Source organism: Amblyomma maculatum, chromosome 8 (genome assembly GCF_055883805.1).
Source record: "Amblyomma maculatum isolate TAMU_Amacu chromosome 8, ASM5588380v1, whole genome shotgun sequence".
NCBI lineage: Eukaryota > Metazoa > Arthropoda > Arachnida > Ixodida > Ixodidae > Amblyomma > Amblyomma maculatum.
Genome location: NC_139351.1, coordinates 30,822,903 through 30,842,412, shown reverse-complemented (window position 1 = coordinate 30,842,412; position 19,510 = coordinate 30,822,903). Strand labels below are relative to the sequence as shown.

Below are 19,510 nucleotides of genomic sequence, written 5' to 3'. Positions count from 1 at the left end.
CACTAAAACTTGTTCAAGATAATGCAGTTCGTTTTATACTTTCTAATTTTAACCGGACCGCGAGTGTCACAGCTATGAAATCTAATCTTTCCTTACCGTCTCTGGCACAACGTAGAAAAGTTTTACGCCAATGCTTTTTTCGTAAAATTTATCATCACCAGTTACTGCCCTCTCGTTTTATCACTACACCCCCCTATCGCTCTTCTCGTGTCGACAATCAACATAAGACTGGATCTATTTTTTGCCGTACTGACACCTTTTTGCATTCTTTCATTCCTCGCACATCGAAAGTGTGGAACCACCTTCCCGCTGCCGTGGCTTGTATACGGAATTGTGCTGCCTATCGTCAGTCCCTGATGACGACGCTTTTATCTGAGCCAAATAGTTAGTTTCTTTGTGCTTTGTTATTTTTCTTCGTTTTTTATTTTTTTTTCTGCTTTGTTCAGTTTCTTGCGTTGCATTTGTTACCGTTGTTGTTCCTGTACTTTTTGTTTTGGTATTTCCTTGACTGCCTCAAATACTGTATGTTGCTACATTATAAGTAGGTTGTTATGGCGCCCTTTAACAACAAAAAGAATTCTTGCGTTGTTTGCTTGCCCACTCCCCTTTGTAATGCCTCGGACCTTGAGGGTATCGAAAATAAATAAATAAATAAAAGCAAAATATGATGATTTTGGCTGCACGTTTCAGCGGAGGTCGCCGCAAGCGGACCCAGAGCAGCCGCGCCGCAACGGCGGCAGCTGGTTGTGAGCAGAAACTTGCTTTCATCGCAGCTGAGCTGTCGCTACAATACCAACCACCCGGTACTGCTCAACGATCCTCAAGAAATATTCAGTATTGACGTTCAGCTTATTATTTTCGGCAGCAACCAAATATAGTACAAGTTTCTTAAGTTTTCATTTCATCGGCGCACACGACTCAGCCGACGCGGAGCGGCAGCAAGTGCTCTCATGGCACGATGGTCGCGCCCAGGAGCGGCCGTTCGCCCTGCGGCCGGCGAAAATATCTGGCCCGGCTTGATCGGCGGCGAACGGCCGCCGGGCGGCAGTTCGCAAGGTTTGCCGCGGGAATATCGCTCTATGTGGGCAGGCCTTCAGTCTATGTTTGGATGCGTTTGAGGAACCAGAATGCATTATTCGTATTCCTGCTTGGACACCTTATCTTCCCTTCCGTTTTCTCCCAACATTCGAAGCTGTTTTTATACTCTGCAATCACTGCAATTTAAGAAACATCGAGACAATCCTCGTCAAGTGTTTTGGTTGATAGCGGTGAGTACGCAGTACAGTTTTCCTTTTCTCGCCTTAAATTTGTGACTGTGAATGACTAATTCTGGCTCCAGCCACAGGAGAAAGAGAAGCTGATATGAGACATGATATTGCCGCAAAGCATTGAAGTCTTTATTTGTTCATTTTTATCTTGGGCATGGAGTATCGTAATGAACACCAGGCGATCATCGACCTCAAATATAAGCTAATCAACTCTCCACGGACAAAGTGATACTACAATAACTTTGAAGCATCAGGTTGCTTTCAACGTCCTCGATGGAAAATTGACCATACCGCCCTGATCAAGCGTCACCGCCTTTGCGGGTACAAGAGAAATCGCCATCGCCGAAGGCGTCGTCGAAAGAAACACCCAGTTGTTACACGATTGAGGTCCTGTCCTAACAAGAGGCATCGCCAATTTCCAAAATGGACAAGCTCAAGTGATAGTAACCACGTTTATCGAAAAATATCGGCTTCTCAACAAAGAAACAGCGGTTGCTTTCCTCGAAGAGTTAGCAGACATTTGAGACATCGTATTCAGAAATGTGGCGCAACAAACACAAACACAAGAGAAGATACACAACACACGCGCACACTACCAACTGTAATAAGAATCTGAAAACACTTCCTCTTCACCACTCCTCCTCTTCTACACTCAGGTACATCTCATCTTCCTCTTCTTCTCATCTTCCTCTTCTTTGCCAAGGGGATAGTGGCACTTTCTTCCTCGCAGACCATAAACATCGTCCAAACATGACAGTCACAAACTCTACACTGTCTTGTTACTCCACACCTCTGCTTTGCTCGGTAACTGATACCACGCTGGACAAGCAAATATCACCACATAGTCACATAGTCATGCACTAAAAACCACCGCCATGACTATGTGACTATGTGGTGATATTTGCTTGTCCAGCGTGGTATGAGTTACTGGGCAAAGCAGAGGTGTGGAGTAACAAGACAGTGTAGAATTTGTGACTGTCATGTTTGGACGATGTTTATGGTCTGCGAGGAAGAAAGTGCCACTATCCCCTTGGTGAAGAAGAGGAAGAAGAGAAGAAGAGGAAGATGAGATTGGTTACTGCCATATTTGGACGATGTTTATGGTCTGCGAGGAAGAAAGTGCCACTATCCCCTTGGCAAAGAAGAGGAAGATGAGAAGAAGAGGAAGATGAGATGTGCCTGAGTGTAGAAGAGGAGGAGTGGTGAAGAGGAAGTGTTTTCAGATTCTTATTACAGTTGGTAGTGTGCGCGTGTGTTGTGTATCTTCTCTTGTGTTTGTGTTTGTTGCGCCACATTTCTGAATACGATGCAGCACCAACTAGCCCCTCAAGCCGTTATTTTAATCTGAGACATGTTCGGCTTCACCGACGAGTCCGATAAAAGCCAAACTGACCAAGGCCAGCATGCCACATTCGATAATTGGTACCCCTGAGGGTACAAGACAAGATTCGTACGCGAAAGCCACAGCGAGCGCTTTTCGTCAGTGTCGAAGGTGCTATATATGCCGTTGGAAAAGCACTGCATTATCACAGAAAAATACACACGGCTTCTTCGTCAAGGCCGCTGTCGTGTATCGCTGTGAGAAAGCCGTCATCCACGAGCGAGTCGATGAAATGCTTCGTGACTACGGCACCCAGCCATCGAACAGCTTCTGGACGGCTTTCGTCGTTCTCGTGGACGCAAAAGGCGAAACCCTGGTTTCTGCGTTGATTATCGCCCGCTAACAACAAAGACGGATGTGTGCCCGCTCCCCCGCATCGACGACGCTCTGGATCGGCTCTGCAACGCTAAGTACCTCTCATCGATGGATCTAAAGGGCAGGCACTGGCAAATTGAGGTCGACGAAAGAGACCGGGAGACTACCGCGTACCGCGTTCATAACGCCAGATGGCCTCTTCGAGTTCAAGGCTCAGCTCTGCACCGGCAACGTTCCAGCGAGTAATGCATACGGTGTTGGCTGGATTGAAGTGGCAAATGTATGTGGTATACTTAGACGATGTCGTAGTCTTTCCTCAAGCTTTTGAATACGCCTGAAAAAGGCTTCGGGTAGTAATGGAAGCAATCAAATCATCAGGATAATGCGGAAACCAGAGAAATGCGACTTTTCCTACAAGGAGCCGTTGTTCCTTCGCTATATGTTAAGCAAGGAAGGAGTTCGCTCAGACCCGCAGAGAACAACTGCGATCGCACAGTTTACAGAACCTGCCGACAAAAAGGCTGGCGCAGATTCCGTGGGCTATGCGCTTACTACCGGCGATTTGTCAGGAACATTTCCCGCATCGTCAAACCGTTTACTCAGCTTAAAAAAGTTGACATACCTTTTAAACGGGAAGCGCCGCAAAAACAAGCCTTAAACGAACTTAGCGCCGCCTACGGTCTCCTCCTGTCCTAGGCCATTTTGATGAAAGCGCAAAGACTGAAATTCACACCGACGGAAGCAATGTTGGCCTAGGTGCCATTCTCGTTCAGAAGAGTGGCGGCCAGGAGAAAGTTATCACGTAGGCCAGCAGATCCCTCTCGAAAGCCGAAGTCAATTACTCGACGTCCGAGTAGGAGTGGGCGACTTCGATATCCGCCCGTACATATAAGGCAGATCATTGAAGATGTTTAGCGATCATTACGTGTTCGGCTGACTGCTAAATGTGAAAGACCCCTCTGTCCGCCTTGCACGATGGAACCTATGTCTTCAGCAATTTGACATTTCTGTAGTCTAACAAGTCTGGCCGCAAGCATTCCGACGCTGGTTACTTATTCTGAGCATCCGCTGATGCTTCCGCGAAAGAATATGACGACGACGCTTTCTTGGGACTGGTAAGCGCCAGCAGGTTCGCACAACAGCAGCGATAAGGTCTGAATTGAAAGACCTGCCACGGAAGGCAAGACCGATTCCGCTCCTTCTGTACTCAGGCGTCATTCGTCGTCGTTCGTTCTAAGTTATGACGTCCTCGTGAAGAGCTTCGCACCCAAAAGGACCACGCAGCTTCTTGTTCGGCGTAAAAGCTTCCGGCAAGGAATTCTGCTGGTGTTGCGCAATGAACCGACAGCACGGCATCCCGGCGTAGTAGTACTACCGGCCGCTGTTGCCTGCCGATGCTGGTCATGACGTGAAAACATGCCGTGAGTGTAAGCGACGCAGGACGACCCCGATCAGACCTGCTGGGCTACTGAACGCCAATTCACACCCAAATAGGCCATTTCAGTAAATTGGGATGGATTTCCTCGGCCCCTTTTCAACTTCTTCGGAGGATAACAAGTGGATAATCGTGGATAAGTTATTCGTCGTACTGCGGCAAGGCGCCCCCAAAGTGCTCATTATGTACAGGTGAACAACTTTACGGTGTAGCTCACGCAGGCCATATTGACCTACAGCCATACAAGCCACCGACATACAACAGTATAAAATCCCCAGACCAATGGACTTACGCACTGACTTATCAAAACGATTGTGGACATGGTTGTTATGTACGTCGACGCCAAACACTAGACCTGGGATGCCATCCTGCCTTACGTGATCTTCGTGTTTAACACGGATGTGGAGTGATCTATCTATCTATCTATCTATCTATCTATCTATCTATCTATCTATCTATCTATCTATCTATCTATCTATCTATCTATCTATCTATCTATCTATCTATCTATCTATCTATCTATCTATCTATCTATCTATCTATCTATCTATCTATCTATCTATCTATCTATCTATCTATCTATCTATCTATCTATCTATCTATCTATCTATCTATCTATCTATCTATCTATCTATCTATCTATCTATCTATCTATCTATCTATCTATCTATCTATCTATCTATCTATCTATCTATCTATCTATCTATCTATCTATCTATCTATCTATCTATCTATCTATCTATCTATCTATCTATCTATCTATCTATCTATCTATCTATCTATCTATCTATCTATCTATCTATCTATCTATCTATCTATCTATCTATCTATCTATCTATCTATCTATCTATCTATCTATCTATCTATCTATCTATCTATCTATCTATCTATCTATCTATCTATCTATCTATCTATCTATCTATCTATCTATCTATCTATCTATCTATCTATCTATCTATCTATCTATCTATCTATCTATCTATCTATCTATCTATCTATCTATCTATCTATCTATCTATCTATCTATCTATCTATCTATCTATCTATCTATCTATCTATCTATCTATCTATCTATCTATCTATCTATCTATCTATCTATCTATCTATCTATCTATCTATCTATCTATCTATCTATCTATCTATCTATCTATCTATCTATCTATCTATCTATCTATCTATCTATCTATCTATCTATCTATCTATCTATCTATCTATCTATCTATCTATCTATCTATCTATCTATCTATCTATCTATCTATCTATCTATCTATCTATCTATCTATCTATCTATCTATCTATCTATCTATCTATCTATCTATCTATCTATCTATCTATCTATCTATCTATCTATCTATCTATCTATCTATCTATCTATCTATCTATCTATCTATCTATCTATCTATCTATCTATCTATCTATCTATCTATCTATCTATCTATCTATCTATCTATCTATCTATCTATCTATCTATCTATCTATCTATCTATCTATCTATCTATCTATCTATCTATCTATCTATCTATCTATCTATCTATCTATCTATCTATCTATCTATCTATCTATCTATCTATCTATCTATCTATCTATCTATCTATCTATCTATCTATCTATCTATCTATCTATCTATCTATCTATCTATCTATCTATCTATCTATCTATCTATCTATCTATCTATCTATCTATCTATCTATCTATCTATCTATCTATCTATCTATCTATCTATCTATCTATCTATCTATCTATCTATCTATCTATCTATCTATCTATCTATCTATCTATCTATCTATCTATCTATCTATCTATCTATTCTATTCTGTCTGTCTGTCTGTCTGTCTGTCTGTCTGTCTGTCTGTCTCTGTCTGTCTCTGTCTGTCTCTGTCTGTCTCTGTCTGTCTCTGTCTGTCTGTCTCTGTCTGTCTGTCTCTGTCTGTCTGTCTCTGTCTGTCTGTCCGTCCGTCCGTCCGTCCAATCATCAGTGATCGCGGTCGGCAGTTCGCTGCAGATATCATGGAAGAACATTTACGGCTCTGTGGCTCCGAATACCGTCATCTACTCCCTACCGCCCTCAGACAAACGGCCTTACCGAGCGTCTAAACTGTGTGGGACCACGTGACATGCTGTGGACGCGCTCCCGCAGATTCGCAATTTGCTGGCAATATATACTTCGTTGTCGCGAATATCTTATCCTACGAAAGCGCAGGAGTGTTTTCATAGCACGTAGGTTTGTATATATTATGTACCATCTGCGGGTCTTACAGATTCAAGGTCAGGTTGGACCTCAGGTGACCAGGGCCATTGAAGAAGCCCTGGAAGCTGTGAAGCTCACTGACAAGGCGCATTGCTTCCCCCACGAGCTGTCCGGTGGCATGAAAAGGCGACTCAGCGTCTCCATCGCGCTCATCTCCAAGCCAAAGGTAAAAAACCATCTTGCTACGATCCAGTAAAAAAATGCCTCAGCTTGAGTTTTGCTGTTGCGGCCCTCTTTGGAAGAATGACAGATGCTGAGCACATTTTCCGCCGCCTGAAGGAGAGTATAACCGAACGAAGACACAAAGGAGCGGTGAAATGCCATCGCATCATCATTACTCTTTATCTCTGTGGTGTTATAAATGTTAATTTAATTGCGTAATTGGCTTGCTTATTTGTACGCTGTACTGAAAAGCCTGAGAAGGGTGAGTTAATGTAAGTCGTGCAAAAAATATAGCAATTACATCAAAGGGGTGCAGCCAAAGCATTTAGCAAGGTTTTCAATTATTTTTAAGGTAATAATTTTAGTACGAACTGCAAAAATATGCCTTTAAAACCTATTTCAATTGGATCTTTTAAATATGCGTCTATGTGAAAAGATAGATAGCTTGATTTTTATTATGGCAAGATGGCTGAACCGCGGTAACACGAGCGCACAGGTTAAGGAGTTCTTGCAATATTTGCTGCGAAAAGTGCCACTGAAGGTTTTCTAATCACCAGTCATCTGTGTCATGATCTTAAGAGCAACCTGTGAAAGAGGACAAATTTTCACATCGATAGCAGGTTATATTGGCAAAGGTGGTACAATTCCTTTAGAATCCGTTAATTTTTATACCGAGTTCTGCGTCATTACTGGCTTTCTTCCCGACACTACTACATCTGTCTGCGCAAAATCAGACATTGTTTTGGATTGAATGTCCGGTGGTTACATACTTCCTCGAAGATGTCTAGTGGTGGTGATACTGAAGTGAATAATGTGCCCAATGCTTAGAGCTCTCACTGCGAAGTTGTTATTGCCACGTACTCGGTCACTCGGGAAACCAAGGAAAACATTATGACATGGTGTCAGCCGAGACACAATGGCACCAACCAGCACAGACGCGCAAGCGCGAACGACACTTTTACTTCCTACCACCTACCACCTACGTCATACTTCCCTCTTCGGTCATGCGCCACCTGGCAATTCTAGGTGGAATTGGCCGCTTTCCAAAAAAATTGGAGAAAAATTAGGTCTGCGGGAAAGAACTGTGAAAAATACGGCAGTGGTCACATCGGCGGCCGTGCGGTAACTTGGGCAGTGCTGCTCCAGCCGAAAATGTGCAGTAAGTCGGAGCTGGGTTTTCGACGTTTTGGTTGTGCGGCATGATCTGTAATAACTTCATAACTGAGGTTACTCACCTAACGTAACACTCTTAACGTATCACTATAAACCTGGTGACCCAGACTTGGTCACCAGGTTTATAGTGAACCTATGGTGGCGGAGGTTGTAGCGTTACGCATTAGATGTCTGCTGTTGTTCGATGTGCACGCGGGTTAGCTAGCGGTCTTCTTCAGCGCCTGGTCATCTTCTGGACACGGGAGCATGGAATCAAGCATGCTTTGAATTTTGTGTTCGTACACAAGTCGAAATGTCGTGAAGCGCGTTGTTCCCTGTTAGGCCGCATTGTATGTATACGGCAGCACCAGCTCCCAAGTCTTGGGCTTGACATGCACGTACTTACATTGACATGTCCGCAGTCGTCTTGTTCCGGTAGGCCATTACTCTGTACATGGTACGCTGTGGTATTACGATGGCTGATGCAACTCAGCTCAAATCTGTGGTCGATGAGCTGCGACGTGAAAGCTGTCCCTTTGTCGGCAATGATGTACGCAGGGACGCCCTGCCGCAAGACGATGTTGTGGGTGAAAAATGTGGCTACTTCGGAAGCTATGGCACGAGGGATTGCCTTTGTCTCAACATATCGTGTCAAATAGTCAGTAGCGAATACTATCCCTTAGTACCCACCTGTGATAAATGGAAAGCGCTGAGTAAATCCATCCCAATTTGATCGAATGTAATACGCGGGGCCCTAACGGGCTTGAGAAATCTAGCAATCTTAAGGGGTGGGGTCTTACGGCGTCACGCAGCACAATAACGTAGTCTCTTTGGGGCATCCTCACCGGCAACCTTTTCCCTCCAAAACTCTTAAAACCGGGGATATTCAGTGTCGTAGCGACCGAACCCTTTGTAGCAGGATGTTCCGGATGATATCAATGATTCGCTGGTTTACACTGACGCATTGCTTTTGAAATGTGTCTCAGATCGTTCGTTTCGGACATTGCGAAGTAGTATGTGTACAGTATATAGGGAAGGTAGACATACAAGACATACAACGTGTGACCCGGATATAAACAGAGTCGTTTAAAGCATTGCCAAATCAGTTTATGCTACTGTGAGAAAAAAAAGCAAGGTACATTTCTACAGCCAACCCTCAAAGATTGCTGCCTCAGTGTCGGCTTAATTTTCTTCTCACTTAACTACACAGTTGTTGATCATGGACGAGCCGACAACCGGAATGGACCCCGAGAACCGGCGCAACGTCTGGGATCTGATAATCAGCCTCCGCAACACTTCTTCTATTATGCTTTCGACGCACGACATGGAGGAGGCCGAGGTGTTGGCAGACCGCATAGTCATCATGAGCGCTGGCAAGATAATTGGCGCCGGCTCTCCAGCTTTTCTGAAGAAGGCCTGCGGTGTGTACTGGCGTCCTCTTTCTGTAGTTGAGGCGAAAATATTTTTACAACAGTTTGGATAAAAATATTACTGGGGTATGGGTCTGAAGACTGTGCCTCCAGAGTTCACCACAGAAATCCAGTATCTCTCTTTACAGCGACTCGGGCGAACGCATGGACGACAGGCTACAGCTCTAATTTGCAATGTCCTTCGTTAAGCTTTAATTAGGTGTGACTTCTCACGCATTTTGTTCCAAATTGAAAATTTCATTTGTCCTCTATACATAGCAAATTTCAAGTGTAAATTGAACATTACAGTGCAGAAAACCTCTTATTTGTCACCACCTGATGAAAAAGTGAAACACTGCATTGCCCATCTGATTGTAAGGCAATTTGCTGCCGTGGTTATCAAGAGAACAAGTGAAATCAGGCGTGAGCCTCTGTACAGAAAAAACAATTCTGTTCTCGTACGGTCTGCAGATGTATTGCTTCTTGTGGTGTAATATTATATAATGCAAAGAGTGAGACTCATAATGAACATTCGACTGAAAAATGCGCCTATGCTCAGGATGTTGTTATGCGTCTTGAGAGACCTGGTTTAATAGAGCGTTGGTGGAGAGCCAAGGTGTCTATAACAAAGGCTGCTTATGGCTTCATAGCACTGAGAAGCATAAGTTCCTGTCATGATATTTGTTTTGCATCATAAATGAAATTCCCCTGAAAATTACACACTTCGGTGTGCATGCTGAAGAACTCACGTTATTGTGTTGTCTTGATTATTTAGAGCCAAGGTGTCTATAACAAAGGCTGCTTATGGCTTCATAGCACTGATAAGCATAAGTTCCTGCCATGATATTTGTTTTGCATCATAAATGAAATTCCCCTGAAAATTACACACCTCGGTGTGCATGCTGAAGAACTCACGTTATTGTGTTGTCTTGATTATTTGCGTCGTTCTCCTGATCATTTGCTGTCACAACCCAAACCAAAAATGCCATTTCATCAGAAAACAATATTTTTCCTTACGTTCACAATGCCGCCGGCACGCTGCCGCAAACGAGCTGCCGCTTTAGGAAGATACACGTTATGAAGTGTAAAGCCGCAAAATATGGTTTGTAGTACTGTGGTGTTAAAGAATGCGGAAGCCATGCAGCCTGGCGTTTTTACCTTCGGAAAACACGGTGTTTTCGAATTTTCTTGTGCCAGACATAGCAGTTTTAAATCACAGTGGTAACACAACACAGCAGTAGGCATGACAGACAGTCGCAAAAACATTTTGGACTTGTTCTAGTGCGTCTGCTAAAATTAGTGGAAATGGTGCGACTAGCGGCTTAACTCCAAGTTCATTTCACAATTTTCAGAACACAGTGCATGTAACGAACATGTTGCTTGTTGTAAGGACGAAGTTTGTAAGCGCGCATTCCATCATTTTGAGGAAAAAGCACTAGCTTTGATTATTTTTAATTTCAGTGTCCTGCCACCTTTCACTGCAGTGCAACTACGCACGCGGTGGAACCGCACAGGGAGGAGTTAGTTACAATTCGTCGCTCTCTGCGGATGTATTTGCCATGTTTGCAACAGTTACGAGAATTACAAGCGGCTCCAAGTCAACACTAGGTGGCATAATCTTCAAACTCTTTCTTTGGCTTGAAGATCACTCTGACATTTAACAGTAGGTTATTAGAGACCTCAAGTTGAGGTAACTGCTGCTCACTGAGGAAGTTGGCAGTCGCTTTGAACACGCGTAATAGCAACATGCAGCCTGTTTATGTGTATCGGCATGGCCATCACTGTAAATACCTTGTTTTGCCTTAATTCAAAGGACTGCTACTTTAAGCACGAAAGGAATTTAAGTAAGCCGTCTCAGCCACTACATATAATATCAAACAGTAGTAGCTGCAGCCCAAATCTTGTCGAGCCCTGTCGCTCGCACGGATATTCACTTTGACTCAACTTTATTCTGTAGCGGGGCTCTGTCGGAGGCTTACATTGTGGCTCATATATCGCCCCAGTTTCGCCCCAAACGCCAGAAAAGCAATTATACAAGATGTTTAGACTTAATCTGAAAATTGGCGACTCAGTTAAACCCGGCTTTTCAGGGCGAGATGCAATGCTGGTAATGGTTCGTATCTGCGGTTCCCCTTCTGTAGCTTCGTTCATCTATACCTACGGTCTCCTGCTTCACTTAGTCACTAATAGCTTAAAATGCGCCTTTTGTTATTTAAAGCATCATCATCATCAGTATAGTCTGGAAGGTACACTTGTATGCGAAACAGCATTCGACATTGATAAAGTCACTGCTTCAACCATGCTGATGAACTTGTACGCAAGACCTGGGATGTCCTTTCTCACAATCTGGATTCCGGGACCTGACTCCATTCCTCTTTTACCCACACATCTCAACGAGCTGTTGTATGTACACTCGCCATTATCTTTCATCTGAGTCTTGCAATGTGAGCCTGTGGAGGCTCCCAAAACTCGCCGACCAGACCATGCGGCTAGGGGCGTGCAGTGAGTTTTCGCTCACGTCGATAACGCCAACGCCTAGTTCTGTGCAGGCAGAAGCCGTTAATTCTTTAAATAAATCTCAAGAATTTGTAAAAAGACATACCGGGACTGTTATGGAAGGACATAGGACGTCTCGTTTTAATACAACCCATCTCCCAGTAACTTACTCTTGGATTGAACAAGTCAACAATGCGCACCGAAATATATATGTATATCTTGCTGACTTGGTTTCAAGAAAAGATTCAATGATATTAAGTCTATTGTAGAAGAAATTTGCCTCCGTTAGAAGTATGCAACCGAGTCTGTTCTGTTGCATCGATACCTTCATACACAAACCGCTGATTTTTTGCTATCTTATTCACTGTCAAAAGCATATCTGTATTCCTCGGAGTCCAACTCAAAAAGTAGATCAATGAACATGTCCTTCCATTGGACGCGATCTTCAGCTCGAGAGCGCTAATCTTGGCTAGCTGATCGTGCATATTACCATCTTAGAAGTGCCAAGTGCTATTAGATTTTATCCTGGTTACAATCACTGACTCTCTGCTATCCAGAAGAAACTAACTAGACGTTCATTACACGATGTTGCATGCAGCCTATGCCACTGAATGATCGCTCTCCTCTTACTCGCAGGGCGTGAAAGCATGCTGCACGGAAAATCTTAAATATCCTCCACACTGTCACTCGATAAAATCCCAAATGGCCGGGGTGCTCAAAAACAAGTTCGAATAAGCTTGGGTCAGTGCCTACACTAGAAGGCAAATACTGACCTAACATGTTATGAACCATAACCTTTAATGATATAAAACCTTTTGTGACCGCTAACCTTTTATCACCATAACAGGTTATAACCTAACCTTTTATGAACCAGGGGCTAAAGCAAGGCGGCCACCTGGTAATGCTCGAACATGTAAGATTCCTATTGAAAAGAAGTGACGCGCTCTTACAAGAGGCGGCGATTACGTGGTCTTCAAAGTAGTCTTGAATGCTTGCTCATGTGTTTACTGTGTATAATTAATATTTATATTTCAGTGGCGAACAAAAATACAGGCTCTGTTGTTGGCGAGAGATCCTAGGCAAACAATTTTTTGCAAGCCAAAACTAAGCGCATTTTTAAAATACAAAGTTGTGCACTTGTGGCCGGACTTATATCCGTAAGATGGACAGTTTTTAATAAGACGTATAATTAGGACTGTAACTGAGCGTAGAGCAAGGCCCGGAGAGGTAAATAACCCCATAAATAAGAATAGGATTCAACAAATGGGGCAGCCGCTGTTAGAAACTGAATGGGAGTTTCTCACTTGTCATGTGTAAAAAAAATGGTAACGAAGATATATGTTACCAGTGTTATTGAAAGCGCACAAACTTGGGGGCTAACGGAAACAATTCAACTCAAAATTGAGGGCAACACCGCCCGCTATGGAAGTGAGAGTGATATGCATTAAGTTAGGAGGCAGCGCGTTACGGAAGAAACGTTAGGCAAAAGCAATAAATATTGTAAAAGAAGGCTAGGTCGAGACGGCGAGGTCGTGACGGCAAGGACAGCCAAGCCTTGTCTAGCGTTTTAATCCGATCACGAACCCAGGCGCGCGCCGGAGCCGGCGCCGCGGGACAATGATGATGGTATGTACAAATGAAAGAAGAAGATCATGGCATGTACAAATGAAAGAAGGTCCACAGAAGGCTCACACAATCTGCCCGGGGGGTCGGAAGCGGCCAGCCTGGTCGCTCCTAATTAACCGATGTACCGCGGCGCACAAACGGTTTCAAGCGAGAAACATGAACAATTTCAGTTCCACGGTGGCGTCGATCGGCTGGGGGATCAACAGGCGTGACTCTGTAGTTAACTGGAGAAGTTTGGCTGATAATCTCGTAGGGACCGAGGTAGCGGTGGTGGAATTTGTCACTAAGGCCAGGGGTGCGCAGTGGTGTATACAGCAGTACTTCGTCACCGGGACGATAAGAGACCACGCGATGCGTAGAATCGTAGCGACTCTTGCGGTCTTCCTGGCACGCTGCTGTGTTGAGGCGGGCAAGATGACGGCATCTGGCCACACGAGATAAGAACTGGGTAGGTACTGATGTGGAGTAGTCGGGCGTAGAGAAGAAGGAAGCGTCGAGAATTGTAGTTGGAGGACGGCCATAAACGAGGAAAAATGGAGAATAACCGGTAGTCCGCTGTACTGCTGTGTTATAGGCGAAAGTGACGAATGGTAGAATAGTGTCCCAATTTCGATGATCCGGTGTGATGTACATGGAGATCATATCCGATAAGGTGCGGTGAAATCGCTCAGTCAGCCCGTTAGTCTGGGGATGGCTGCTTGAGGTTGTCTTATGAAGGGTGGATGACGCGTGAAGAACTTCGGCAACGACTGCCGATAAGAAGGCCGTCCCGCGGTCACTTAGGAGCACCCGAGGAGCGCCATGACGCAATACAATTGATCGCAAAAAGAAATTTGCTACTTCTTGAGCGGAACCGGTCGGTACAGGTGCTGTCTCAGCGTAGCGTGTAAGGTGGTCGACAGCTGTTAGAATCCAGTGGTTACCCCCATCGGAGAGAGGTAGGGGACCATATGAGTCAATGCCGACTACGTCGAATGGCGTGGCGGGACAGGGAACAGGTTGTAGAAGGCCAGCGGGCGAAGACGTCGGCCGTTTGCGACGTTGGCACAGAGGGCAGGATGCGACGTATTTGGCAACGCAGGAAGATAGGCCAGGCCAAAAGAATCGTTTTTTCACTCGGTCGTAGGTTTTGTCAGCACCAAGGTGACCTGCAGTAGCGTCATCGTGGAGAGCCGCCAGTATACATGGAAGAAGCACACGCGGCACGACTGGGATCCAGCGAGTTCCATCAGGGCAATACACGAAGCGGAGTAGGATGCCATCTTCGAGCTTAAAATTGCGAAGTTGTCGGCGAAGCCGAGCATTGGGTGGGTCCGAAGCGTCAATAAGGCGGTCGATGATGGGTCGGCAGTAGGCATCGGCTAATTACTGTGAGCGGAGAGCGTGTTTTCAGAGTCATCAAATGAAACTGTTGTGATATACGTCGGAGAAAGAGATGGTCGGCTGTAGTCATAGGTAGAAATGCATTGGGAAGAAAAACAGCAAGCCGATTCCGAAAGTGGACAGCGAGAAAGAGCGTCGGCGTCTTGGTGTTGGCGACCCGATTTATAAGTGACGTCGAAATTGTAATCTTGCAGGCGTAGAATCCAACGGCCAAGTCGGCCTGTCAAATTTTTGAGCGAAGACAACCAGCAAAGAGCATGGTGATCGGTCACAACTGTGGAATGCCGACCATATAGGTAAGGGCGAAATTTTTGGACAGCCCAGACGACGGCAAGGCACTCCTGCTCGGTAATGGTGTAGTTTTTCTCAGCTGGAGTCATAGTCCGACTGGCGAAGGCAATCACTTTCTCACGCGAAGTTGCATCGCGCTGCAGGAGTACAGCTCCAAGACCGAGACCACTAGCATCAGTGTGCAGGATGGTTGGAGCGCTGTCACTGAAGTGGTCAAGAACAGGGTCTGATGTGAGGGCGTGCTTCAGATTATTAAAAGCGGCTTCGCACTGTTCAGTCCACACGAAAGTGCTGCGTGCTTTAAGTAGTTCATGAAGGGGAGCAGCAATACTTGCAAAATACCCTATAAAACGCCGGAAATAAGACGCCAGGCCGAGAAAACTGCGCAATTCTGTAATCCGTTGTGGACGCGCAAAGTTCAAGACCGCGATGATTTTTTCAGGGTCTGGACGAATGCCGTCATGGCTGACTAGATGTCCCAATATTTAATTTCCTTCTGTGCAAAGTGGCACTTCTTGGTGTTGAGCTGAAGGCCCGCTGAAGCGAGACACGTGAGGACCTCATTCAGGCGCGTGAGATCGACGTTAAAAGTTGACGAAAAGATGACAATGTCATCCAAGTAACATAAACAGGTTCTCCATTTTAGGCCACGAAGCATAGTATCGATCACTCTTTCAAATGTCGCTGGTGCGTTACAAAGTCCGAAAGGCATAACATTAAATTCGTAAAGGCCATCGGGAGTTGAGAAAGCGGTTTTTTTCTTTATCGTCCTCGTGCATAGGTATTTGCCAATAACCTGAGCGGAGGTCCAAAGTCGAGAAATATTCGGCGCCTTGGAGAGAGTCAAGGGCGTCATCAATTCTTGGCATTGGGTATACATCTTTGTGGGTAATTTTGTTGAGTGCCCGGTAATCAACACAAAAGTGTACCGAGCCGTCCTTTTTTTTAACTAACACTACTGGGGAGGACCATGGGCTTGTCGAGGGACGAATCATATTGCGATGGAGCATGTCATTTACATTTTCTTCAATTACTTTTCGTTCAGAGAGGGAAACCCGATAAGGCCGTCGGCGAACGATAGAGTTACCTTCAGTAATGATGCGATGGTGCGCAACACTAGTCCCTCCCAGTGGTGGAGAAGTGGCATCAAAAATGGCTTGGTGGTGTCGAAGCAATGTCAGCAGTTGCTGGCGTTGGTTCGGCGTGAGGTTAGGATTAATAGTCTTTGTGAGAACAGAAAGAGAGACGTCTGGCGAAACACGGCGCTGAGGCAGAGGGGTGGTGAGCACCATCAAGGACAAAGGTTGAACTTCCACCATGCAGGGGAGAGAAGTTCCTTTTGGGAGCACGAGGGATTCACGTGAAGTGTTAGTGGCCGCTACTGTCGCTGAGCCATTGCAGAACCTCACAAGACTAGACGGGAAGGCGATACCGCGTACAAGATGACGATGAGATGGTGCGATGAGTACGTCCCCGTCAGTGATGTGGTTAGAAACAACGGTAAGCAGTTTTTCGCACTGAGGAGGCAAAACAGTATCAGCGGCGGCAACTAGGGGATGATGTCGTTCAGAAACTTCAGATGAAAAATCGCTGTCTGTCATATGAATAACACGGTCGCCACAAGAAATTAACGCCGAAGCGGTTGACAAAAAATCCCATCTTAAAATCATCAGATGCGCACATGGTGAGAGCACAGCAAACTGCACATGATGGCGGACGCCGTCAATAACAATTCGTACGGTGCACTTTGCTAAAGGGCGCAAAGGGACGTCATTGGCTCCACGGAGTTCAGGCCCATCATATGGTGTCGTCACTTTTCGCAAACGGTAGCACAAATCAGCGTGAATGACAGAAATTGCAGCTCCTGTATCAATCAATGATTCGACCGGTAATCCTTCAGCGAAAACAGAAATCACATTATACGGGCGATCTGGAGGACTTTTGGTAAGTTCGCAGAGTGCAGTTCGACCTCCGGAAACTGCAACGCTTAGTTTTCCGGATGGCGGACAGGGATAGGCGGGTCGGAGAGGGGAAACTGAGCGGCGGTATGGGGATAGGGACCGACGTCGAGATGCATGGGTTCCACGAGGCTCAGACGAGGATTCTGGAGGTGGGGATGACCTTCGAGGTGGGCTTGGAGTAAACCGGCGTTGATAATATGACGTTGGAGGGATGTCACTTTCAAAGGTATCGTAACCACGGCGCTCGTTCTGGAGGCGGCGACGACAGACGCGAGATATATGTCCTCTAATGCCACAGTAATAGCAAATTGGTCGGGAGGGGCGCCAAGGTGCGTAATAGGGTGGTGCAGGTTGAGCCGTCGTTATTGCATTGACGTGATTGTAGTTTGGTGCCGGTCGAGGCGGGGGAACTAAATGAGGGGGGGGGATGCTGCGACGTGCGCGTAAGTCGGTACTGAGCGGGGTGCCGAAGGGCCAGATGCTATAGGTTCGGTGATTGTTGCCAGCTCTTCTTTGATGATGCTGCGAAGGCCTGCGTCATTAGATGTTGCGGAAGAGTGTTCGCACCCGTGTCGACAGACAGGCTTGAGCGCCTGGAGCTCCTCGCGGATGATGGCTCGAATAAGTGCCCGCAGGTCGAGATCAGCATAGGTCGGGCCAGTAGCGTTGGCGGGCTGCAATCGGGAGGACTGTAGCTGGTCGATGCGTTGGCAGGTAGTAATAATGGAATCAATAGTTGAAGGATTCTGAGCAACTAGGATGTTATACGCCGTAGAATTGATTCCTTTCAAGACGTGGTGTACTCGTTCATGTTCCGCCATGGTGGGACTAATACGCCGGCAGAGTGCAAGTATGGCCTCTATGTAAGACGCATATGACTCATCAGGACCTTGACGGCGTGAAGCGAGCTTGGTCTTCGCGATCTCAGTCCGAACTGCTGGGTCGGCGAAGAACTGTCGGAACTGCTGTTTGAAGGTGGTCCAGTTAGTTGTGTGGGGCTCGCGGTTGATGAACCAAGTCCTGGCGACCTCAATAAGGTAGAACGAGATGTTGAGAAATTTCAGAGCATCGTCCCACCGGTTGTAGGCACTGCAGCGTTCGTAGGTGTCAAGCCAGTCATCGACGTCTTCATCGCGACGACCAGCGAACAGCGGCAGGTCGCGCTGTCGTGTGGGCACAGTCGGAGAGGGTGGTGCAGCCGAGGTAGAGGGTCCGGCTTGTTCGTGGGTACTGTCGGTAGACATAGCGATGGTGGCAGTTGCCAAACGGCGACCGGAACGTAGCTCCAGCGAGAGGCAGGGCCCAAGGCAGCAAGGGGATCAAATTTCGCCTCCACCACTTGTAAAAGAAGGCTAGGTCGAGACGGCGAGGTCGTGACGGCAAGGACAGCCAAGCCTTGTCTAGCGTTTTAATCCGATCACGAACCCAGGCGCGCGCCGGAGCCGGCGCCGCGGGACGATGATGATGGTATGCACAAATGAAAGAAGAAGATCATGGCATGTACAAATGAAAGAAGGTCCACAGAAGGCTCACAATATATTCCTCGTTAAGAAAAGGTGGTCGTGAGCTTGGCCTCTCTGATGAACTTTATATACCCGATGATTGCTGATAGTAAGAGACCGGATTCCAGGCTGACACAAGCGTACCAGAGAACATAAAGTAAGGTGAGCCGATGAATTTAGGAACTCCACAGGAATAATGTGGCCACCGCTGGCCGAGCTCAAATCTAAGTAGATAACTACAGAAGAAGCTTTTTTTGGTGGTGGGGTGATGATACTAAATTCGCCTGATAATTATGTTGAAACAATGGCACAAGGCGCATTGCAGTTTTCGGTCTGCCACTGCAGGCGTTGGCTACACAATCAACCTCAGCACAGAGCCCAAAAGGTTCAATCCAGACCAGACGCTGGGAGTGGTGCAGAACACGGCACCGGAAGCGATCGTCAAAGATGTGAAACAGGGCAGTGCAACCATAGCGCTGCAAACACTCGAGCACAGAGGCTTCGCCGACATGTTCCGTACTCTGGAGAAAGAAGGCAAGCATTTGGGAATTAAGAGCTTTGGTGTAACTGTGGCCACCATGACGGACGCGTACATCAGGTGAGCTGACAGTGTTCGTTTTGTAATTAGCGTGTCTTGACGTACACCGCGTAAATTATATCACAACAAGGCAGTGATCCATGAAGGGGCCACAGAGCCACAGAGCCATAAAAGTTCTTCCACGATATCTGCAGTGAACTGCCGACCGCGATCACTGATTATAGACGGACGGACGGACGGACGGACAGACCAGGACAGACAGACCAGGACAGACAGACCAGGACAGACAGACCAGGACAGACAGGCAGGCAGACCAGACCAGACAGGCAGGCAGACTGGACAG

At 46.1% G+C, this 19,510-nt stretch overlaps 1 protein-coding gene across 1 annotated transcript in view; it reads left to right on the top strand.

The window, feature by feature from the left end:
• Positions 1-19,510, top strand: part of LOC146180840 (phospholipid-transporting ATPase ABCA3-like) — a 170,033-nt gene that overhangs the window by 69,192 nt on the left and 81,331 nt on the right. Inside the window, exons 12-14 of the mRNA XM_084577709.1 lie at positions 6,658-6,813; positions 9,172-9,382; positions 18,975-19,227. Of these exons, the coding sequence (XP_084433835.1) occupies positions 6,658-6,813; positions 9,172-9,382; positions 18,975-19,227 (620 nt within the window). The remainder of the gene's footprint in view (positions 1-6,657; positions 6,814-9,171; positions 9,383-18,974; positions 19,228-19,510) is intronic.